The sequence below is a fragment of the Thalassophryne amazonica genome, chromosome 12 (assembly GCF_902500255.1).
Source record: "Thalassophryne amazonica chromosome 12, fThaAma1.1, whole genome shotgun sequence".
Taxonomy (NCBI): Eukaryota; Metazoa; Chordata; class Actinopteri; order Batrachoidiformes; family Batrachoididae; genus Thalassophryne; species Thalassophryne amazonica.
This window is the reverse complement of record NC_047114.1, coordinates 103,775,698-103,800,894: the sequence shown is the minus strand read 5'-3', so window position 1 is coordinate 103,800,894 and position 25,197 is coordinate 103,775,698. Positions and strand designations below refer to the sequence as shown.

Genomic DNA, 25,197 nt, shown 5'->3' with positions numbered 1-25,197 from the left:
TCTAGAAATCTTGTCTTTGTAATAAAAAATTATCCTTTAGACTTTGAAAACTCATAAAAGTATCCTTCTGTATAATGCTGCACATTGATGTGATGCTTTTTTCGGTTCAAGCTTTGAATCTATCGTCAAATTTATTTGGTATAAAATCTGAATCATAGATACACCAACTTAGAATTCTAACCTCCACATCAAGTTTATATTTTCTAATTAGTGATCTCCAAATCTTGAGGGAGGATTTCACTCATGGATTCTCGAGTCTATCGATGTACTGTTGTAGATTTTTATCCGGTTATACGGCCTGTATATGTAAGTCAGGTATCAGACTGCACTCAATACCTTTCCATTGTGCTTTGCAGGAGGAATTGCACCAGCAGAGCAATGCTCTCATTTGTGCTGAGACATAATATTTTTCCAGGCATGGTTGACCCCACCCCCCCCCCCTTCTGTTTAGGTAGCTGTAATGATTTATATTGCATTCTGGGTTTCTTCTCTTGCCATGTAAATCTTGATATTATTTTATCCCATTCACCAATTTGTTTTTTGTTTGTTTGTTTGTTTTTCGGTTGTTTGTAATTAGGATTGATAGCATTTGAAATAGGTAAAGGAACCTCGGTAATATATTAATTTTTATTGTTTCAGTTCTTGCGCTCAGACTCAGGATGGGTATAAGATTCCACCTCCTAAGGTCCTCCTTGATTTTACAGAGCAGAGGTTCATAATTTTTCTCATAAAGTTTTGTCAAATCTTTCCATAGGTTTACTCCCAGGTATTTAAAGAATTCTGTTTTCCATCTTAAAGGATATTTTTCTTAGTTTAATTTTCTTAATTTTTCACATGGACTGAAATTGTATGCTAGAGTTTCAGTTTTATTGACATTTAGTTTATACCCTGACATAGAACCTGAGTTTTTTATAAACGTCAAAACCTCTGGCAGGGATGTTTCTGGGTTTTTGAGGTACAGGAGGACATCATCTGCATAGCATGCTATTTTATGTTCAATTTTGTTGATATGAATTCCCTTAATTTTAACATTCTGTCTAATGTGTTGGGCTAGTGGTTCTAGGAATAGGGCAAAGAGGAGTGGAGACCAGGCACATCCCTGCCTCACTCCTCTCTCTAAGGTGAGTGGTTTGGATAGGTAGCCGTTTATTTTGATTCTTGCCATAGGGTTGTTATAAATAGCTTTGATGCTATTTACCATTATTTTATTAAAACCAAATTTGATTAGGACTTTAAAGAGATATTGCCAGCTGACAGAATCAAAAGCTTTTTCTGCATCTAAACTTAGAATTAAGGCCTTTAACTTATGTTGTTTAATGTGGTCCATAATGTGTAGGGTGCGTCTTCGATTGGAAGATGGCGCCTGTGACTGGCGTGGCCGTCGCTCAGCTCCTGTTGTGTTGGTTATTAATGGCCACTTTTACAACATATGTTATTTTAGCAGCCCGACTAGCAGATGGAGGTGTCTTGGCTTTACGGACTTACGATCGGGACTCTTTGTTTCATATCAAGGAGACAATGGAGAGCCTATTTGCTACACGAGACAGGTACAACCAGGCGTTTCCTCCACCCCTATCTATCGGCTCTGACTCACCTGATTATCCGCTGCTGTTGCAGGCACCGTGTAAGATCCGCAGGAGACTGAGGAAAAAAGGCTTTTTGGATAAGAGGAGAAGAGGCTCGCGGGCTGGTGTCCAGGTGAAGAGAAGGCGTGCAGTGGCGCGTTTGGGCGCGGGCGCCAGCACTGGCGGCCGAGGACGGGCTCGCTTCCTCTACCACATTCCTCTCTTTGATGTGTGCGATGGCACATCTGCATCGACACCTGTTTGGTTAGATACGGGTGTTCTAGACTTTTCTCAGCGCTGGTATCCTGGTGGCGTAGTTCCATCGCTACTGTGCACTTCCGTGTTTACGCCTCCGCCTGCACGGATCAGCTGGAGTCCACGTGACCGCTGTCTTCGTCCTATCCCATTGCGAGCCTCAGACAGCGCCTACGTGACGTCGTCCACCTTGCACCTTGGTTTATTGAACATGCGTTCAATCGCCTGAATGATCTTATATCAACGGAAATGTTGGACTTAATGTGCCTTTCGGAGACTTGGCAGAGAGAAGAGGAATTTCTTCATTTAAATGAGCTCTGCCCTGCTGGGTTCTGTGTCCTTGGGAAGCCCCGCCCCTGTCGCCCTGGTGGGGGCCTTGCCATCATTTATAAAGAGGATTATGTGTGTAAAGGGGTACAGTCACAGGATTTTCCCTCCTTTGAATCACAGTTGGTCAAGGTGGGTTTCTCAAACCCATTTTTCTGTGTGTTGGTTTACCGCCCCCCCCAGGCCCTGCTACTGCCTTTCTTAAGGATTTTAGTGACTTTTTATCCTCTATTATAACGTTGGAATCTGTTTTAATTCTTGGAGATTTTAACCTCCATGTTGATGACAAGTTATCTTGCTCTCCTATGGAGCTTTTATCGTTGACTGAAGCTTTTAATTTTGTGCAACATGTTTCTGAGCCCACTCAGCAAAAGGGTCACATTTTAGATTTAGTTTTTACACTTGGCCTAGAGATTTTAAATATGTCTATAAAAGATCTCCACTTGAGCGACCATAGTCTTGTTTCGTTTGACCTGCATTCCAGCTCTGATCAGAAGCCCTTAGAAGTTAAGTCTCGGAGGCGTATCATCACTGCTGAAACTGCAGAAAGATTTTCTTCTATGTTTAATCCTTGTTTGTTCACTGATTTCCTTGATATGGACAATTTTATCCAGTATTTTAACCAACACTGTGATTCTATTCTTGATCAGTTGGCTCCTGTTAAATACAAACGGGTCTTTACAGAAAAATGAGTGCCCTTGGATAAATGAAGAGCTCTTAAGTCTTAAGAGACTGTGTCGTAGGACTGAACGCCTGTGGAAATCCTCTAAACTTGAGGTTCACAGGCTTCATCTCAGGGAGCTGGTTCTATCATATAACAAACTGGCAGAGAGTGCCCATTCTGTCTACATACGTCAGCTGGTGTCTGTGAATAAGAAGAATCCCAGAGTGTTGTTTGATACAATCAACTCTCTTGTATGTCCTGCTGCTTCAGTTACTCCTGTGTTTTCTGAAGCTGACAGCAATGCTTTTTTGAGTTTTTTCATTGACAAAATCAAGTTAAGGATAAAACTCCACCCTCCCTGGTACTTCTACTGTTGTTGAGCCTGTTCCCAGCATTTGGTCTTCATTTAGGGCTGTGACACTTGCTGATATTTCGGCATTGGTGAGCAAGATGAAACCTTCCTCTTGCTCAGTGGACATCCTTCCCTACAGGCTCTTTATTAAAGTATTTGAGGTAATTGGTCCGTGCATTACTAGAATGGTAAATCTTTCTTTGTCCACCGGTGTGTTTCCCAGTGCTTTCAAGCATGCCATAGTGTTGCCTCTACTGAAAAAAACAGGTTTAAAGGAGACCTGCATTGAAAAAAATGCAGTCAGATTTTTGAACAAAAAATGACTTACATTTACACATGAGATCCTTCTGAATGTAGTAAAGTAAATCTGCAAGCCCAGATCTGTCATTCAACGGAGAAATCTTCATTTGAAAATGACAAATTTACAGCTAACATTTAGCCCTCCGCAAATTGTCCCTCTCATCATGGACGCTGCCCTCTCCCAGCATGCATTGCGCCAATTGTAATTTGTGGATTTACGTCAGTTTGCATCTGCACTTTTTTCTTGTCTTATACAGAAGGATCTACTTTTTTAAAATGTCATATTGTCTTGCGGCACGTTTGATGAGTACACATTTCTTTTATTTGTGCTTGAAAATTATTTTGGGGGACTTTTTCATACGCCTGTTTGATTGAGTGGTGTCACAATGAAAATCTACTGTCTTTTGCCTCCGGTACCATCGCGGGATATGGAGGCGAGACCCGCAAAGAATCCCAGTCATTAAAAATATATAAACCTCTCTCAGCGTCCATGGAGCTCTGGGGCTCTGATTGCCGAGACGTGCGGTGCTGTGGATTTTGCCACAAGAAGTCTGTCCTTGCAGCAACAGGTGTACCGGCCGCTTTGCATTAAAACAGCGAGCGTAATCTCAGGACTTGTGCCAAGTGTGCTGCAGCTCCATTCAGTAGACAGAGAGGTGATGCCGGTGTTGTGCGTTGAATCTGGCACGACACCGGCTGCAAAGCAGACACGGGCGGTGTGAGTGGCCCGCGTCGGTGGTTAACGAGCTCATTAACGAGCCCGCAGACTTAATAAGCGCAGCAGAGGCAGAGAGCGGGAGAGGAAGAACGGCGCCCGCTGTCGATGTCGTTGCTGATCTGAGCACACAGATCTGTATCTCACATTCATTGCAGCTTACTTTTGGATGTTGAAACCAGGACGTGTATAAGTAACATTACTAACAGATAAAATCAATTTCAATGCGGGATCGGACTGAAGGCGGGAGCGTGTCGTCTTGTCCCTGACGTCATGGAAATGATACGGCTGTACAAACTGTTTTCACAGAGGGCTAAATTTTAGCTGCAAATTTGTCATTTTTAAATGAAGATTTCGCCGCTGAATTACAAATTTGGGCTTACAGATTTACTTTACTGCATTCATAAGCATGTTATAAATACATATCAGCTATTTCTTTCTGAAATCTGACCACATTTATTTCATTGCAGGTCTGCTTTAAATCAAATGGAGCTAAGTAGTTTTAGACCTATTTCTAAGCTCCCATTCCTGTCTAAGATCCTCGAGAGGGTGGTTTCAGACCAACTGACACTCTTCCTGGATCAGAATAACATTCATGACAGGTTTCAGTCCGGTTTTCATAGACAACACTCTACGGAAACGGCTCTTTTGAAAGTGTCCAGTGACATTATGATGTCTGCTGATGCTGGGAAATCCACCATGTTGCTTCTTTTGGATTTGTCCTCTGCCTTTGATACTGTTGACCACCAGGTCCTGCTGAATAGATTGAGGGATCATGTCGGACTGTCGGGGTCAGTTCTTCGGTGGTTTTTTTCATATCTGTCTGGGCGTAGCTTTAGCGTTTTTGCTAACCAGATAAGGTCAGAGTCTGCGGACCTGTTATGTGGAGTCCCTCAGGGTTCTGTATTGGGCCCCATTTTGTTTTTATTGTACTTGATCCCTTTAGGTAGGATCATTCAAAGATTTACTGATGTCTCTTACCAGTTATTTGCGGATGACATCCAGCTTTACTGCTCCTTTAAGCCATCTGAGATTAAGTGGCTTGATTCCCTCCTCCATTGTTTGGCGGAAATTAAACAATGGCTAACGAATAACTTTCTTCAGCTTAACGCAGACAAAACAGAGACATTGGTTATTGCCCCTGATGCCCATATTCCAGGTATTCAGCAGTACGTGGGAGACCTGGGCCAGTCTGCTAAATCATGTCTTCGAAACCTGGGTGTCATTTTTGACAAAGACATGTCGTTGGTACAGCATTGTAAACAGCTGAGGAGGAATTGCTTCTTTCAATTAAGAAACATCTCTAAGCTCAGGAAAATGGTGTCTCCAAATGATTTAGAGCTTATTATTCATGCTTTTGTGTCAACACGTTTAGACTATTGTAACAGTTTGTTTTCATGTCTAAACAAGGAGGAGTTGCGTCGACTGCAGTTAGTACAGAACTCTGCAGCGAGAATTCTGACACAAGCTAACAGGAGGACTCATATTTCCCCAATTTTAAAGGAGTTGTTATGTGTCGACGCGGGTTGAGGAGCGGACCTGCGTCTGACAGAACCCAGTGCTAAAAATAACCAGAAAGCGGTTCCAAAACAAAACAATTTATTTTTTACCCTCTTTGGTGCATAACAATGTGTACAAACTAAACAGCGTCTTTCTGGTGGAGTGAAGGCTGGCACGCTCTCCAGTGCCCGCAAGGATCAAAGCCCGGCGCTCCTGGACCCACTACCACCGCCAAACACCCCCCAGGTGGACACGACAAACTGACTCTCTGTGAAGCAAAGAAGAGGTGAGGTAAGTCAGCAGTTACAACAATATCTTTCAAAAGACACACGCTATCAGCAACACATTCAGGTCTGTATCTTTTTAACTTTATGCAAATGAGCAGCTTCTCACAACAGGTGGGGGACCACTTGTCTGCACGCCACAGCAGTGAGAAGCAAGCTGCACAATTCTCATCACAATTCAAGTATACTGTGTAACAAAACACCAAGTTACTATCAACAATTAGTCAAACACTTAATCACCTTTGATGTGTGCTGACAGCATGTGTCCTCACCCTTCCTTGCTTCACGGGCTCGATGTGTCAAACCCAGGCGCGGTCCTCAGCGTCTCACAAACGAACATCACAAGGTCGAGTTCCCGGCAGTTCTGCTTGAATCACACATGCCTTAAATGCAGAACGCCATCCAATTATCTGCTTCAGCTGAAAGTCTTTAAGGTTGCATGTGAGCACCAGTCACAGGTGCTACACATGATGTTGATGAGGGTGAGGACTCTTCAGCCAGCACCTTCTCCACAGACAAATCAGTTTCCATGCCACCTGAAGAGCAAAGAAAAGAAAAGAACACCAAAATGTCCAGCCACACCCCCCAACACACAACAGGAGTTTCATTGGCTGCCAGTGTCCTTCAGGATCAATTTTAAAATTTTGGTTTTAACTTTTAGAGCTCTACATGGCCAGGTGCCTCCCTATATCTGTGACCTCATCCAGCCTTATGCCCCTGCCAGGGCTTTGAGGTCTGTGGACCAAAATCTGTTGATGGTTCCTCGCACCCATTTTTCAACCAGAAGCGATCCTTCCAGGCTGTTGCTCCCAGGCTTTGGAATGGTCTCCCGCTCTCTCTGCGCTCACTGGACTCTGTCGATACTTTTAAAAGCCAACTTAAGACTTTCTTTTTTACTCAAGCGTTTGCTTAGCTTTTAGGCTGCTCTGTGATCCTATGTTATGTTTTATGTTTTTATGTCTCGGCCATTGTCTGATGTTTTGTGTGGTGTACTCTGCTTTTATGTTGTGAAGCACCATGTGGCTCTTGTCTGTGAAAGGTGCTATATAAATAAAATTTACTTACTTACTTATGTTGTTGTCTTGCATGAGTCGTGCGTGTATAAAACCTGTCTGGTCATCGTGAATTAGGGTGGGCAGCATTTTTTCCATTCTTTTGGCCATTATCTGTTGTGGGCTGGGGTGTTTGGCTGGCTTGGTTTTTGTTTTCTGTTTCTCCCACCAGGTGGTATGCATTCAGGACTGAGTGGCTGAGCATTAGGACCTCACCCTGAACACCTGAGGCTTGTTTTTACATGCAGGTCATCAGGACTCACAGCTGTGGTGTATTTTGTCTTGATCAGAGATTGTTGCACTTAAACCTTGAATGCACAGTGTGTGATTGCCAGAGACTCGACCTTGTGAGCAGACGTGTGAGATCGACGTCAGGAGAACAATCTCACCATTACGGACGCAGAGACCGCTCCAGGTTTGACGCCACAGTCTGTGAAGGAGGATTGGGTGAGGTCTCACGCTCTTCAGCACACTTCCTGAGGTAATTTGGTTTTGGTGACTTTTATGAAGTAATGACAGTGGATTTGGTGTCCCTCACACCTTGTTGTATTGAGCTGTCACGTTATGCTAATTGTCTAATCAGCTTCTGCTGCAGTGGAGATTTGAACTGAGTTGTTCCGTGCCTGCAGGGTGAGAAGCTGATATATATATTTAAGCCAGGAAGTGTTTGCTGATTGTGTGCACCTTTTGAGCTGTGTCTCTCTGGGTGGAGAGTGTTGGACTCACCTCATGTTTTCTTTCTTCACAGACTCGGTTTGTTGCGGCCACCTGGGGGGTGTCGGCTGGGTCCCTGGGTCCGAACTGCTGTGGCTCCGGACCGTTTGCGCTGCTGAGAGCGCGCCGTGTTTCCACCTCACCAGACCGCAGACATTTTTGGTTGTTTATCACTGCACTCATTATGATTATTAAATTCTGTTATCTTTTGAACTGTGCTCTGCTTATTTCATGCTGGGTCCTGTCAAAAGCTGGGTCAGTGGTCCGACCGCGTCCGACACATTAAAATGATCGATGTGTATGCGGTAATCAACATTAAGTATCGAAATCAATCTATATGACCAGCACTCGGTTTTGTCTTTCCCTCTTTATGTATAAAGGTAATAATGGCTTCTTTCCAAAAAGGTGGGGTCTCTGCTTTTTTCAGTGCCCAGTTACATGCAGTTAGCAATATAGGCATAAGTTCGACCTTAAATGCCTTGTACCATTTGGATGTAAACCCATCACTACCTGGTGATTTATTGCTTTTTAGTCTGTTTATTGCATCTAATAGTTCTTTTGGGGTTATTTCTGTACTTAGAGCTTTGTTTTGTTCCTGTGTCATGACTGGTAAATCTAGAGTTTGAGTCTATTTGATCCCCTTGAGCCTCTGTTGTCCAAGAATAGAGCCGCTTGTAGAATGATTTGAATGCTGCTTCAGTCTGCTTTCAATGCTATTTTTTTCTAGATCTCGTATTTTATATATTATTTGCATATTCCTTTTTTCAGTTTCCAAGCCAGTGATTTTGTGAATTTAGGACCATTTTCATAATATGTTTGTCTAGTAAAGAGCATTTTCTTCTCAGTTTCCTGTGTATACATTAGATTAATTTCATTTCTGACAGCGGTGTTTTGCTGTATCTGTTAATTTTGGCTCTCTGTTGGGACTGTTTACACAGAGACTGCTACCTGCTGCTTTGGACTTTGAACTAATAGTCTTTTTCAAGACTTTTTTACTTTTTTACCTTTTTATTTATTTTTTTTTTTTTTACTTTTTTACTTGACTCTACTGGTGGTCGGCTCTCACTGCGGTATTGTATCACTTCTTGTTCCGGAGCACAGCGGTGTTTTTCTGTATCTGTTAGCTGTTTGATCTGCGCAGTTAGATTGATCTAGTTATCTAGATTACGATTTGTTTCCCAGTGTAATCTTTACGTGCCTTAACTAAAGCACTCCTTCTGCTGAATCACCTCTAAATTATTTACACATTATTCGCTTTGCGTGTTTTTAGGAATCCGCTAGCTTAGCGTAGCTACTAGCTCTTAGCCGATTTAGCATGGCGGCTTCTCCTGTCTCTCCCGCACTTTTCTGCTCTGGGTGTGAAATGTTTAGTTATTCCTCGGCCTCCTTTAGCAGTAATGGTACTTGTAATAAGTGTAGCTTATTCGTAGCTTTGGAGGCCAGGCTGGGCGAATTGGAGACTCGGCTCCGCACCGTGGAAAATTCTACAGCTAGCAAGGCCCCTGTAGTCGGTGCGGACCAAGGTAGCTTAGCCGCCGTTAGTTCCCCCCTGGCAGATCCCGAGCAGCCGGGAAAGCAGGCCGACTGGGTGACTGTGAGGAGGAAGCGTAGCCCTAAACAGAAGCCCCGTGTACACCGCCAACCCGTTCACATCTTTAACCGTTTTTCCCCACTCGACGATACACCCGCCGAGGATCAAACTCTGGTTATTGGCGACTCTGTTTTGAGAAATGTGAAGTTAGCGACACCAGCAACCATAGTCAATTGTCTTCCGGGGGCCAGAGCAGGCGACATTGAAGGAAATTTGAAACTGCTGGCTAAGGCTAAGCGTAAATTTGGTAAGATTGTAATTCACGTCGGCAGTAATGACACCCGGTTACGCCAATCGGAGGTCACTAAAATTAACATTGAATCGGTGTGTAACTTTGCAAAAACAATGTCGGACTCTGTAGTTTTCTCTGGGCCCCTCCCCAATCAGACCGGGAGTGACATGTTTAGCCGCATGTTCTCCTTGAATTGCTGGCTGTCTGAGTGGTGTCCAAAAAATGAGGTGGGCTTCATAGATAATTGGCAAAGCTTCTGGGGAAAACCTGGTCTTGTTAGGAGAGACGGCAGCCATCCCACTTTGGATGGAGCAGCTCTCATTTCTAGAAATCTGGCTAATTTTCTTAAATCCTCCAAACCGTGACTATCCAGGGTTGGGACCAGGAAGCAGAGTTGTAGTCTTACACACCTCTCTGCAGCTTCTCTCCCCCTGCCATCCCCTCATTACCCCATCCCCGTAGAGACGGTGCCTGCTCCCAGACTACCAATAACCAGCAAAAATCTATTTAAGCATAAAAATTCAAAAAGAAAAAATAATATAGCACCTTCAACTGCACCACAGACTAAAACAGTTAAATGTGGTCTATTAAACATTAGGTCTCTCTCTTCTAAGTCCCTGTTGGTAAATGATATAATAATTGATCAACATATTGATTTATTCTGCCTAACAGAAACCTGGTTACAGCAGGATGAATATGTTAGTTTAAATGAGTCAACACCCCCGAGTCACACTAACTGTCAGAATGCTCGTAGCACGGGCCGGGGTGGAGGATTAGCAGCAATCTTCCATTCCAGCTTATTAATTAATCCAAAACCCAGACAGAGCTTTAATTCATTTGAAAGCTTGTCTCTTAGTCTTGTCCATCCAAATTGGAAGTCCCAAAACCAGTTTTATTTGTTATTATCTATCGTCCACCTGGTCGTTACTGTGAGTTTCTCTGTGAATTTTCAGACCTTTTGTCTGACTTAGTGCTTAGCTCAGATAAGATAATTATAGTGGGCGATTTTAACATCCACACAGATGCTGAGAATGACAGCCTCAACACTGCATTTAATCTATTATTAGACTCTATTGGCTTTGCTCAAAAAGTAAATGAGTCCACCCACCACTTTAATCATATCTTAGATCTTGTTCTGACTTATGGTATGGAAATAGAAGACTTAACAGTATTCCCTGATAACTCCCTTCTGTCTGATCATTTCTTAATAACATTTACATTTACTCTGATGGACTACCCAGCAGTGGGGAATAAGTTTCATTACACTAGAAGTCTTTCAGAAAGCGCTGTAACTAGGTTTAAGGATATGATTCCTTCTTTATGTTCTCTAATGCCATATACCAACACAGTGCAGAGTAGCTACCTAAACTCTGTAAGGGAGATAGAGTATCTCGTCAATAGTTTTACATCCTCATTGAAGACAACTTTGGATGCTGTAGCTCCTCTGAAAAAGAGAGCTTTAAATCAGAAGTGTCTGACTCCGTGGTATAACTCACAAACTCGTAGCTTAAAGCAGATAACCCGTAAGTTGGAGAGGAAATGGCGTCTCACTAATTTAGAAGATCTTCACTTAGCCTGGAAAAAGAGTCTGTTGCTGTATAAAAAAGCCCTTCGTAAAGCTAGGACATCTTTCTACTCATCACTAATTGAAGAAAATAAGAACAACCCCAGGTTTCTTTTCAGCACTGTAGCCAGGCTGACAAAGAGTCAGAGCTCTATTGAGCTGAGTATTCCATTAACTTTAACTAGTAATGACTTCATGACTTTCTTTGCTAACAAAATTTTAACTATTAGAGAAAAAATTACTCATAACCATCCCAAAGACGTATCGTTATCTTTGGCTGCTTTCAGTGATGCCGGTATTTGGTTAGACTCTTTCTCTCCGATTGTTCTGTCTGAGTTATTCTCATTAGTTACTTCATCCAAACCATCAACATGTTTATTAGACCCCATTCCTACCAGGCTGCTCAAGGAAGCCCTACCATTATTTAATGCTTCGATCTTAAATATGATCAATCTATCTTTGTTAGTTGGCTATGTACCACAGGCTTTTAAGGTGGCAGTAATTAAACCATTACTTAAAAAGCCATCACTTGACCCAGCTATCTTAGCTAATTATAGGCCAATCTCCAACCTTCCTTTTCTCTCAAAAATTCTTGAAAGGGTAGTTGTAAAACAGCTAACTGATCATCTGCAGAGGAATGGTCTATTTGAAGAGTTTCAGTCAGGTTTTAGAATTCATCATAGTACAGAAACAGCATTAGTGAAGGTTACAAATGATCTTCTTATGGCCTCGGACAGTGGACTCATCTCTGTGCTTGTTCTGTTAGATCTCAGTGCTGCTTTTGATACTGTTGACCATAAAATTTTATTACAGAGATTAGAGCATGCCATAGGTATTAAAGGCACTGCGCTGCGGTGGTTTGAATCATATTTGTCTAATAGATTACAATTTGTTCATGTAAATGGGGAATCTTCTTCACAGACTAAAGTTAATTATGGAGTTCCACAAGGTTCTGTGCTAGGACCAATTTTATTCACTTTATACATGCTTCCCTTAGGCAGTATTATTAGACGGTATTGCTTAAATTTTCATTGTTACGCAGATGATACCCAGCTTTATCTATCCATGAAGCCAGAGGACACACACCAATTAGCTAAACTGCAGGATTGTCTTACAGACATAAAGACATGGATGACCTCTAATTTCCTGCTTTTAAACTCAGATAAAACTGAAGTTATTGTACTTGGCCCCACAAATCTTAGAAACATGGTGTCTAACCAGATCCTTACTCTGGATGGCATTACCCTGACCTCTAGTAATACTGTGAGAAATCTTGGAGTCATTTTTGATCAGGATATGTCATTCAAAGTGCATATTAAACAAATATGTAGGACTGCTTTTTTGCATTTACGCAATATCTCTAAAATCAGAAAGGTCTTGTCTCAGAGTGATGCTGAAAAACTAATTCATGCATTTATTTCCTCTAGGCTGGACTATTGTAATTCATTATTATCAGGTTGTCCTAAAAGTTCCCTAAAAAGCCTTCAGTTAATTCAAAATGCTGCAGCTAGAGTACTGACGGGGACTAGAAGGAGAGAGCATATCTCACCCATATTGGCCTCTCTTCATTGGCTTCCTGTTAATTCTAGAATAGAATTTAAAATTCTTCTTCTTACTTATAAGGTTTTGAATAATCAGGTCCCATCTTATCTTAGGGACCTCGTAGTACCATATTACCCCAATAGAGCGCTTCGCTCTCAGACTGCAGGCTTACTTGTAGTTCCTAGGGTTTGTAAGAGTAGAATGGGAGGCAGAGCCTTCAGCTTTCAGGCTCCTCTCCTGTGGAACCAGCTCCCAATTCAGATCAGGGAGACAGACACCCTCTCTACTTTTAAGATTAGGCTTAAAACTTTCCTTTTTGCTAAAGCTTATAGTTAGGGCTGGATCAGGTGACCCTGAACCATCCCTTAGTTATGCTGCTATAGACGTAGACTGCTGGGGGGTTCCCATGATGCACTGTTTCTTTTCTTTTTGCTCTGTATGCACCACTCTGCATTTAATCATTAGTGATCGATCTCTGCTCCCCTCCACAGCATGTCTTTTTCCTGGTTCTCTCCCTCAGCCCCAACCAGTCCCAGCAGAAGACTGCCCCTCCCTGAGCCTGGTTCTGCTGGAGGTTTCTTCCTGTTAAAAGGGAGTTTTTCCTTCCCACTGTAGCCAAGTGCTTGCTCACAGGGGGTCGTTTTGACCGTTGGGGTTTTACATAATTATTGTATGGCCTTGCCTTACAATATAAAGCGCCTTGGGGCAACTGTTTGTTGTGATTTGGCGCTATATAAAAAAAAATTGATTGATTGATTGATTGATTTCTAACTTTTTTATTTTTTGCAGTGTATATGAATCTTGATTTAGTGCATGGTAGCTTTCCAATTGTTTTAATTGTTTTTGTAGATCAAGTAGTTTTCCTTGGCATAATTTCTTTTTGAGCGAGGACATAGCCATGGTCCTGCCCCGTAGAACAGCCTTTGCTGCATCCCATACCATAAGTGGTGAGGTTTCTCCATTAGCATTTTCCTTTATGTACATTTGAATTTCATTTGTCATTTGCTTCTTGAACAGTGGGTCATTGAGGAGGCTGGAGTTAAACCGCCATGTTGTATTCCTCCTGCAACTTTCCAGATTGAGAGTGAGGTATATTGGGGCGTGATCACTTAGGTCCATTGTGCCAATTTCTGAGTCCACAATCCTTGACTTGTCTCGGGGTAAAATAATGAAGTAGTCAATTCTAGTGTATACTGAATGGGCGGTGGAATAGTGTGTGTATTGTCTACCAGAAGGGAACATTTCTGTCCATATGTCAATTAATCCTACTTCATTCATCAATTCTTTAAATTTCTTACTTCTTGCTTTAGAGGCATACGAGGGTTTGATACATCTAGCTTTGGTTGTAAATGCAGTTTCAAATCTCCCCCACATATTAATGCCCCATTTGACTGACTCACTATCCTATCAAAGATCTTTTTGTAGAACAAAAAATTACTTTGGGGGGGAGCATATATATATATATATTTTTTTTTTTCTTTTTTTTCAGTAGAGTGACATCTGTCCCTTCTAGTATACCTCTAACCAGGATAAATCTACCTTCTTTATCTTTCTGAACATGGGTCTGTTGAAAAGCCAGTTTGTTGGAAAGTGAAATAGCAACTCCTCTCTTGTGCTTTATATGATGAAAAGAAAACGTTTGAGGACCCCATTTTCCTTAATTCCTCATGTTCTGCATCATTTAAGTGTGTTTCTTGTAGATACACAATTTGTGCCTTTTTTTATTTTCGACAGTATCTTACTGTGTTTCACTGCGTTCAATATTCCATTCACGTTGAAGGAAACAAATTTGAGTTTTTGATGAGCCATTTCCTTTTTTAGCCAAACTCAGAATATCATAACTATATGCTACAGATCGTCCCTTTGGTGAAATATTGAGGAGCAAACAAATGAATAAACAAGGCAGCTATTAACATTAAACAAGATGAACAAGTCCAACACATTAGCTTTAAAAAGCCAGAGTATCTCTGCCAGTAATCATTCTCGCAGGATCTTGCTGCTTGTTGTGCCGCCTTCTTGGTATTCTTTAGAATGGCTGATGTTCTTGGGTTTGGATTGCCCTTGTTGTGTACAAGAGCTGTGCACTTGGTCTCCAAAATTGTCTTCATGATTTCTACATTTGCTTCAAACCAGTCTGCATTTTTCCTCACTTTCTTGCCAAAGGTGGCAATAGCAGTGCTGTATATGGAATTATGGAGGAGATCCCATTTACCCTGCATATCCAGACTCTCATTGTAGCTGTTGGCCATGTCTGCTTGAAGCTCTTCCTTGAATTGACTTTGCATTCAAGGGGTAGCTGCATTGAAGGTGTTAATCCTGGGATGACACTTCTGTTTGGATATATGAAGTTTCTTCAGTTTCAGTCTCACCCTGCTGCCAACTAGAAAGTGATCTGAGTTACAGTCTGCACTGTGGTAACTGCGGCAGCTGAGAATGCTGTTCAGGTGAGACCATTTGGTGATAACAAGGTCCAGTTGGTGCCAATGTTTAGATCTGGGATGTCTTTCCAATGCCAAACTGTCCAAGGCATATTGGCCATGATGTGTGATCTCTTCCAACCCTGGCATTGAAGTCCCCAAGTGCATACAGATGTTCTGAGATGGGTATAGCACTTAACATTCCATCTAGATCGTGATAGAATTGATTATTAATTTCAGTTGGTGAGCACAGCGTTCGGGCATAAATACTGAGGATGTTAACCAATCCAGCTGACAGTCAGAGAATCAGGATTCGCTCAATCCCACTTAAGGGGGTTCTACTGAAGGAAGTAGGGAACTCTTGACTGCAAAACCAACTCCATAGAGGCGATGTTCAGTTTCCGGTTTGCTTTGCCAGAAGAAGGTGAAGTTTTCCTCTTGCAGCGATCCACTTGATGGAAGCCTGGTTTCCTGGAGTGCAGCAATGTTGATGTTGAGTCTTGTAAGTTCCAGGTCTATCACAGCAGTTTTCCTGCTGTCATCAGTTTTCTCTAGGTCTTCGAATAAGCCAGTACATAGTACGTACATTCCATGTTGCTAGCTTAAGGGATGGGTTGCTTTTTGTCATTCTTCTTTGTTTTGCCAGGCACACAATTTACAGTCCACTTGTTGAGTACATGTGGCACTCCCAGCTCCAAGCACCCTTTGAAGGAGATGGACTGTGGCGTGTCAACACCTTAATGGCCGGGGACTGCCCAGCTTGAGGGTGGTGGTAGCTGACCAGTGAGATGCGATGGTCTCTCCCAGGGCTCTCTACAGGGGCTCCACTCCTGAATAAATAATGGAATTTCTGGATGGACATCAATGGCTCTTAATTAAGCCGATGCTGTTAGAGAAATAGATTTTGTTTTTCGTTCTACCAGACTACCCATTCACATTGACCTGACCTTATCTGTATCTGTTTGTGTATATATATATATATATATATATATATATATATATACAAGGTCTGTGAGAAAAGGATCGTACCTTTTTATTTTTTTCAAAAACTATATGGATTTGAATCACGTGTGATTACATCAGCCAACCTTGAACCCTCGTGCACATGCGTGAGTTTTTTCACGCCTGTCGGTTGCATCATTCGCCTGTGGGCAGGCTTTGAGTGAGCACTGGTCCACCCCTCCCGTTGGAATTCCTTTGTCTGAGAACTTGCTGAGAGACTGCCGCTGTGCTTGATCAAAATTTTTTCAGAAACTGTGAGACACATCCAAGTGGACACCATTCGAGAAATTCATATGGTTTTCAGTGAAAATTTTAACGGCTGATGAGAGATTATGGAGTGTTACTGTCGCTTTAAGGACAGCCCAAGGCGCCGGCCGAGCCGCCGTCGTCAGCCTGTTTCAAGCTGAAAACTTCCAAATTTAAGCCTCTGTTGACCCAGGATGTCGTGAGAGAACAGAGAAGTTTCAGAAGAAGTCGGGATCAGCAATTTATCCAGACATTCCACTGTTAAAGGAGATTTTTTTAATGAAAGACGTGCGGATGGATTCGCATGTTGGCACGCAGCCGCTTATCGCGTGGCGGCACAGAGAAACACCTCCGTATTGGAAACCATTCGAAAGATTCAGGCGGTTTTCGATGGCTTTCAGTCGAGTGAGTATTACAAAATTTCCTTTAACAGTGGAATGTCCGGATAAACTGCTGATCCCAACCTCTTCTGAAACTTCTCAGCTCTCTCACGACGTCCTGGGTCAACAGAGGCTTAAATTTGGAAGTTTTCAGCTTGAAACAGGCTGACAACGGCGGCTCGGGGTGCAGCGCGCCGTCCGGCGCCGTGGGCTGTCCTTAAAGCGACAGTAACACTCCATAATCTCTCATCAGCCGTTAAAATTTTCACCGAAAACCGTCTGAATTTCTCGAATGGTGTCCACTTGGATCTGCCTCACAGTTTCTGAAAAGCGGCAGTCTCTGAGCCATTCCTAAACAATGAAAAAATATACGGGAGGGGTGGACCAGTGCTCACTCAAAGCCTGCCCACAGGCGAATGACGCAACCGACAGGCGTGATAAAACTCACGCATGCGCACGAGGGTTCAAGGTTGGCTGATGTAATCATACGTGATTCAAATCCATATAGTTTTTGAAAAAAATAAAAAGCTCCCATACTTTTCTCACAGACCTCGTATATATATATATATATGTGTGTGTGTGTGTCTGGGTGTCTTTCCTCACTCTTCTTCAGTTTTTGAGAACGGTCTGCTCCACACAGATTTGTTTTTCTACATAACTAATGGAAATAAAGTTGAAGACACATTCAGTGGCAGCTTCACCATCAGAGAGCCTCGTCCACAACCACCACAAAAGACTGTTAAAGGGGACAAGACACAGCATTAAGAGCAGTGGGATGGAAACTTCTGTTGTCATTATGATTTAAAAAGAGGAAACACAGCTGTCTGACAATAAATGGCTTCACACAACCACTAACCATGAGTGTTATCAAACATATTCTCTGAAAAATGGCTAATGTGTGTGTATATACAGTAGTGTTCAGAATAATAGTAGTGCTATGTGACTAAACAGATTAATCCAGGTTTTGAGTATATTTCTTATTGTTACATGGGAAACAAGGTACCAGTAGATTCAGTAGATTCTCTCAAATCCAACAAGACCAAGCATTCATGATATGCACACTCTTAAGGCTATGAAATTGGGCTATTAGTAAAAAAAAGTAGAAAAGGGGGTGTTCACAATAATAGTAGCAACTGCTGTTAACGCTACAAACTCAAAACTATTATGTTCAAACTGCTTTTTTTTCAATCCTGTGAATCACTAAACTAGTATTTAGTTGTATAACCACAGTTTTTCATGATTTCTTCACATCTGCGAGGCATTAATTTTGTTGGTTTGGAACCAAGATTTTGCTGGTTTACTAGTGTGCTTGGGGTCATTGTCTTGTTGAAACACCCATTTCAAGGGCATGTCCTCTTCAGCATAAGGCAACATGACCTCTTCAAGTATTTTGACATATCCAAACTGATCCATGATACCTGGTATGTGATATATAGGCCCAACACCATAGTAAGAGAAACATGCCCATATCATGATGCTTGCACCACCATGCTTCACTGTCTTCACTGTGAACTGTGGCTTGAATTCAGAGTTTGGGGGTCGTCTCACAAACTGTCTGCAGCCTTTGGACCCAAAAAAGAACAATTTTACTATCATCAGTCCACAAAATATTCCTCCATTTCTCTTTAGGCCAGTTGATGTGTTCTTTGGCAAATTGTAACCTCTTCTGCACACGTCTTTTATTTAACAGAGGGACTTTGCGGGGGATTCTTGCAAATAAATTAGCTTCACACAGGCGTCTTCTGTCACAGCACTTACAGGTAACTCCAGACTGTCTGTGATCATCCTGGAGCTGATCAATGGGTGAGCCTTTGCCATTCTGGTTATTCTTCTATCCATTTTGATGGTTGTTTTCTGTTTTCTTCCACACATCTCTGGTTTTTTTGTCCATTTTAAAGCATTGGAGATCATTGTAGATGAACAGCCTATAATTTTTTGCACCTGTGTATAAGTTTTCCCCTCTCCAATCAACTTTTTAATCAAACTACGCTGTTCTTCTGAACAATGTCTTGAACGTCCCATTTTCCTCAGGCTTACAAAGAGAAAAGCATGTTCAACAGGTGCTGACTTCATCCTTAAATAGGGGACACCTGATTCACACCTGTTTGTTCCACAAAATTGACAAACTCACTGACTGAATGCCACACTACTATTATTGTGAACACCCCCTTTTCTACTTTTTTTACTAATAGCCCAATTTCATAGCCTTAAGAGTGTGCATATCATGAATGCTTGGTCTTGTTGGATTAGTGAGAATCTACTGAATCTACTGGTACCTTGTTTCCCATGTAACAATAAGAAATATACTCAAAACCTGGATTAATCTTTTTAGTCACATAGCACTACTATTATTCTGAACACTACTGTGTGTGTGTGTGTGTGTGTGTGTATATATATATATATATATATATATATATATATATATATATATATATATATATATATATATATATATATAATTTATTATTATTTATTTATAAAAAAAAATTTCCCCAAGTGAACAATAGCCCATGAAGAATGAATAATTTCAAGCACTACCGTAGGCAGCACTGCACTATGGTAGATATCTCCATGGCCTAATCAGTAATTCACAGCAAGAGAAAAGCTGGAGTGAGGGAGTGAAGCCTCAGAGGAGTGACATAAGATTCTGGTGCACTCTGCTTTTGAAGGTCATAACACCATTTTCAGTGATGTTGCCAACTATATCATCTGGCAAGCTGTTCCAGACATGTACTGCTGCATGGATGAAAGTCCGGCCAGTAGAGATGGTGGCACTGCAAGGGCATGGCGAAGCATTGACAGACTGGTACAGGTGGCTCTCCTAACAACATATGGCTGAGGAAGTAGAGCACAAAGGTCCATTGGACATATGCTGGTGTGCATTTTGTAGAGAACTGATGTCTTTGATGGAGAGTTGTGATGTTAAATTTTGATTGTGCTTCATCCTCATCCACGCCAATAGCTCAAAGCGCCTTCCTCTGAATGGAGTCAAGTTGTTGGGTTTGCACCCTGTTTTTAAAGAAATGAGAGGCACAAACACTGAAAAGAAACCAGTCAGAGAGAGACAAATGTATATATTTTTTGCTCTGCGCAGAGGAGGAGAGCAAGAAACAGCTTGTAAGTGCTCAGCTTCAAAGCTCTCCTAAAATCTCCTCCTCTGGCCCAGCCTTTTATTTAGTTCATCAACATGAGAAAAAACAAACAAGGACAGTCGGAAGAGGTTACACATGAGTCATGTCTGCAAGAGGGTGATAGCAAAGCAAGGTAACGGCTGAAACCTTCCATTCCTGCAACATGAGCCTTGTGGCTCGTCAAAGCAGGATAAGGCAAAATGAAAAATAGTTTGCTCAATCATGAAGAATGCAGACAACAAGTCTTTCTTTCTAAAACCTCCTCTTCTCACAAAGAGGAAAAATAATAAGCATAAACTATAAGAAAATAAATAATAATAATATAAGCATAAACTAAAGAAAATAAATGATAAGAGCATGAACTATATAAAATCCTTCACACAAGTAATCCAACTGTTGTTGGGCTAGCACTCATCCCAGAGAGTGATGCATACTCCATTACACTTCTAACTTGGACCTTGTAAACAGTTGCTCTACCTGTCTTGTCCAGTTTGTTAGCCACTCTCCGTAGGGCTCCAGGTTTCTGCCCAGCTCTCAATGCGATGTTGGAGACATGCTTCTTCCAGGTCATTTTGCTGTCAATTGTAACACCTAGAATCTCCAGCTCATTCACCTCCGCCAGAATTGTGCTACCAAACAGTGGGTCGAGTCTGGTTGGATTCCTTTTCCTGGAAAGAGTCATTACCCTACATTTTAATGGTTCAGATGTCACCCATTCAGTTCTGGCTTGGTTTAAACTTTGATTAGTGTAATTCACTCCCTGTATTTGGTTCCTGTTCAGCATCACATCACGACATGACTCTTCTCAGTACGTTATGAGTGCTGCTGTTGGCTGAACAGCGTGACGGAGAACATGTCCAGAGGCAGCAGGAGACAAAGAAAATTACGAGGCTCTCTGTGTGTGTGTGTGTGTGTGTGTGTGTGTGTGTCAGTCCATTAACATAATGTCAGTTGTTGTCGTCGGTAATTACTTTCTCAGTGGGTTGCCGTTTGTGATGACACAACATATCAGAGCTACTGTTTAACAGAAAATGATTTAACTGTTGTTTTTAAGTTCTTTGACTCAGTTTCATTAAACAAATGTCTTTTTTGAAGCTTTTGTTGATGAATTGAAAGCACGCTTGGTCTGGTTCAGGTCATGTGACGTCACTGCTGTTTATGTCCCATCAGACTCTGGTCCTGATGAATGACTTGGCTACTTTCCTCGACCTGCACCGTCGCCACGACGAGGCCCTGACCATCTTTCTGCAGGCTGTGGATCTGGGCCGTGCCAGCAGCTACTCAGACCTGCATGTACTGCTGGGAAATACAGCTGCCCTCCTGCTGCACACAGGTCAGACAAGGTCAAAGGTCACAAAGTTTGACTAATAATATCCAAATTGTCTCTCACATATTTTCACGTTTCTGGTCTTAAACAGCCCGTTTGTGAGCTGACATCTTTACAGCTATACCCCCATTCGTACAGATCAGACTTTTACACAGCAACATCAGCCTCCATCTGAACTGAGACCCGGACGCGGTGCACATTATCAAGGGCAAGTTTAATCATGTGGAATTAAACTCAGTCAGACTTCATCAACATGTCAAATGTGCCACAAGAGGAGAAAATACACCAGACAAAGTTTACACCAACAGGACCAGACCTGCTCCACATACAGGACAGTCAGATCACATCTCTCTGTAACTCATCCCTGCATATACCTCCCTCTGGAAATCCACCCCCACCACCTTTAAGATGGTGAAAACACGACCAGACGAGCTTCTCAGCAGCTGCTGAGGGAGAGAGACTCCACCTTCAGAGCTGGTGATGGGGCACTGTACAGCACAGCCAGCTCCAACCTGAAGAGAGGCATCAGGAAGACCAAGGAGGACTTCAGGAGGAGGATCCACGACCACATGGACACCAACAACAGCAGGCAGGCGTGGACAGAGGTCCAGCACCTCACCAACTACAAACACAACATCAGAGCTGCTGAAGGTGACGCCGCGATAGCAGAAGAGCTAAATCTTTTCTCTGTTCCCTTTGAGACTGTGACACCAGGAGCAGGCGCGTCACCGCCAGCAGCCAGGAGTAACTTCACGGTGGGGGAGCACGAGGTGAAGCGTACACTGAGGGGGGTCAACCCATGAATGGGCCCCCGATGGCGTCTCTGGATATCTGCTGACAGACTGTGCAGACCAGCTTGCTGGGATTTTCACCAAAATCTTCAACTGGTCCCTGACACAGTCTGATGTCCTGTCACGCCTGAAGGCCTCCACCATAGTCCCCCCACCCAAGAAACCCCCCATAATCAGTGTCAGTGACAACCAGCCTGCTGCACTCACACCGGTGGTGATGAAGTGTTTTGAAAAACTGGTTAGAAGTCACATCCTGTCATTTCGAACCCCCACTTCAGACCCAAACCAATTCACTTACAAGGTCAACAGGTCAACAGAGGATGCCATGACCTCTGCCCTCCACACCACGCTGACCCACCTGGACCAACAGGGTAACTACGCCCGTCTTCTCTTCATGGATTATAGTTCAGTATTCAACACCATCGTCCCCCACGGCCTCGTGATGAACCTGCTGAACATCGGTCTATCTCATTCCACATGTCTTTGGATTAAGGACTTTCTGTCAGATGGCTCACAGAGACTCAGGATTGGCCCCCACATATCCACAGCTCTCACACTCAGCACCGGTTCCCCTCAAGGCTGTGTGCTGAGCCCGCTGCTCTTCAATCAATCAATCAATCAATTTTTTTATATACAACTACAGATGATACCCAGCTTTATCTATCCATGAAGCCAGAGGACACACACAAATTAGCTAAACTGCAGGATTGTCTTACAGACATAAAGACATGGATGACCTCTAATTTCCTGCTTTTAAACTCAGATAAAACTGAAGTTATTGTACTTGGCCCCACAAATCTTAGAAACATGGTGTCTAACCAGATCCTTACTCTGGATGGCATTACCCTGACCTCTAGTAATACTGTGAGAAATGTTGGAGTCATTTTTGATCAGGATATGTCATTCAAAGCGCATATTAAACAAATATGTAGGACTGCTTTTCTGCATTTACGCAATATCTCTAAAATCAGAAAGGTCTTGTCTCAGAGTGATGCTGAAAAACTAATTCATGCATTTATTTCCTCTAGGCTGGACTATTGTAATTCATTATTATCAGGTTGTCCTAAAAGTTCCCTAAAAAGCCTTCAGTTAATTCAAAATGCTGCAGCTAGAGTACTGACGGGGACTAGAAGGAGAGAGCATATCTCACCCATATTGGCCTCTCTTCATTGGCTTCCTGTTAATTCTAGAATAGAATTTAAAATTCTTCTTCTTACTTATAAGGTTTTGAATAATCAGGTCCCATCTTATCTTAGGGACCTCATAGTACCATATCACCCCAATAGAGCGCTTCGCTCTCAGACTGCAGGCTTACTTGTAGTTCCTAGGGTTTGTAAGAGTAGAATGTGAGGCAGAGCCTTCAGCTTTCAGGCTCCTCTCCTGTGGAACCAGCTCCCAATTCAGATCAGGGAGACAGACACCCTCTCTACTTTTAAGATTAGGCTTAAAACTTTCCTTTTTGCTAAAGCTTATAGTTAGGGCTGGATCAGGTGACCCTGAACCATCCCTTAGTTATGCTGCTATAGACGTAGACTGCTGGGGGGTTCCCATGATGCACTGTTTCTTTCTCTTTTTGCTCTGTATGCACCACTCTGCATTTAATCATTAGTGATCGATCTCTGCTCCCCTCCACAGCATGTCTTTTTCCTGGTTCTCTCCCTCAGCCCCAACCAGTCCCAGCAGAAGACTGCCCCTCCCTGAGCCTGGTTCTGCTGGAGGTTTCTTCCTGTTAAAAGGGAGTTTTCCTTCCCACTGTAGCCAAGTGCTTGCTCACAGGGGGTCGTTTTGACTGTTGGGGTTTTACATAATTATTGTATGGCCTTGCCTTACAATATAAAGCGCCTTGGGGCAACTGTTTGTTGTGATTTGGCGCTATATAAAAAAATTGATTGATTGATGTTAGCAAAAAGGTCATTTTACTGTGTGAGCACTTTAGTGATTAACTTGGAAAGTAATATTAAGTGAAATCGCATACATATATATATATATATATATATATATATATATATATATATATATATATATAGATATATATATATATATATATATATTATATATACGAGGTCTATTAGAAAAGTATCTGACCTTATTATTTTTTTCAAAAACCATATGGATTTGAATCACGTGTGATTGCGTCAGACAGCCTTACAGAAACCTGGTTACAGCAGGATGAATATGTTAGTCTGTTACCCAGACAGAGCTTTAATTCATTTGAAAGCTTGACTCTTAGTCTTGTCCATCTAAATTGGAAGTCCCAAAAACCAGTTTTATTTGTTATTATCTATCGTCCACCTGGTCGTTACTGTGAGTTTCTCTGTGAATTTTCAGACCTTTTGTCTGACTTAGTGCTTAGCTCAGATAAGATAATTATAGTGGGTGATTTTAACATCCACACAGATGCTGAGAATGACAGCCTCAACACTGCATTTAATCTATTATTAGACTCTATTGGCTTTGCTCAAAAAGTAAATGAGTCCACCCACCACTTTAATCATATCTTAGATCTTGTTCTGACTTATGGTATGGAAATAGAAGACTTAACAGTATTCCCTGAAAACTCCCTTCTGTCTGATCATTTCTTAATAACATTTACATTTACTCTGATGGACTACCCAGCAGTGGGGAATAAGTTTCATTACTCTAGAAGTCTTTCAGAAAGCGCTGTAACTAGGTTTAAGGATATGATTCCTTCTTTATGTTCTCTAATGCCATATACCAACACAGTGCAGAGTAGCTACCTAAACTCTGTAAGTGAGATAGAGTATCTCGTCAATAGTTTTACATCCTCATTGAAGACAACTTTGGATGCTGTAGCTCCTCTGAAAAAGAGAGCTTTAAATCAGAAGTGTCTGACTCCGTGGTATAACTCACAAACTCATAGCTTAAAGCAGATAACCCGTAAGTTGGAGAGGAAATGGCGTCTCACTAATTTAGAAGATCTTCACTTAGCCTGGAAAAAGACTCTGTTGCTCTATAAAAAAGCCCTCCGTAAAGCTAGGACATCTTTCTACTCATCACTAATTGAAGAAAAATAAGAACAACCCCAGGTTTCTTTCAGCACTGTAGCCAGGCTGACAAAGAGTCAGAGCTCTATTGAGCTGAGTATTCCATTAACTTTAACTAGTAATGACTTCATGACTTTCTTTGCTAACAAATTTTAACTATTAGAGAAAAAATTACTCATAACCATCCCAAAGACGTATCGTTATCTTTGGCTGCTTTCAGTGATGCCGGTATTTGGTTAGA

The 25,197-nt window shown here is 42.1% G+C and overlaps 1 protein-coding gene across 2 annotated transcripts in view; it reads left to right on the top strand.

Annotated features, from left to right (window-relative positions):
• The window catches only part of ttc19 (tetratricopeptide repeat domain 19), a 164,103-nt gene that overhangs the window by 106,549 nt on the left and 32,357 nt on the right, over nt 1-25,197 (top strand). Inside the window, exons 10-11 of one of the 2 annotated variants that reach the window (XM_034183690.1) lie at nt 21,004-21,166; nt 21,252-21,277. In XM_034183690.1, coding sequence (XP_034039581.1) covers nt 21,004-21,166; nt 21,252-21,262 — 174 coding nt within the window. In that variant the 3' untranslated portion in view covers nt 21,263-21,277. Of the gene's footprint in view, nt 1-21,003; nt 21,167-21,251; nt 21,278-25,197 lie in introns of those variants that run through there. The other variant, XM_034183689.1, reaches the window with a different exon arrangement.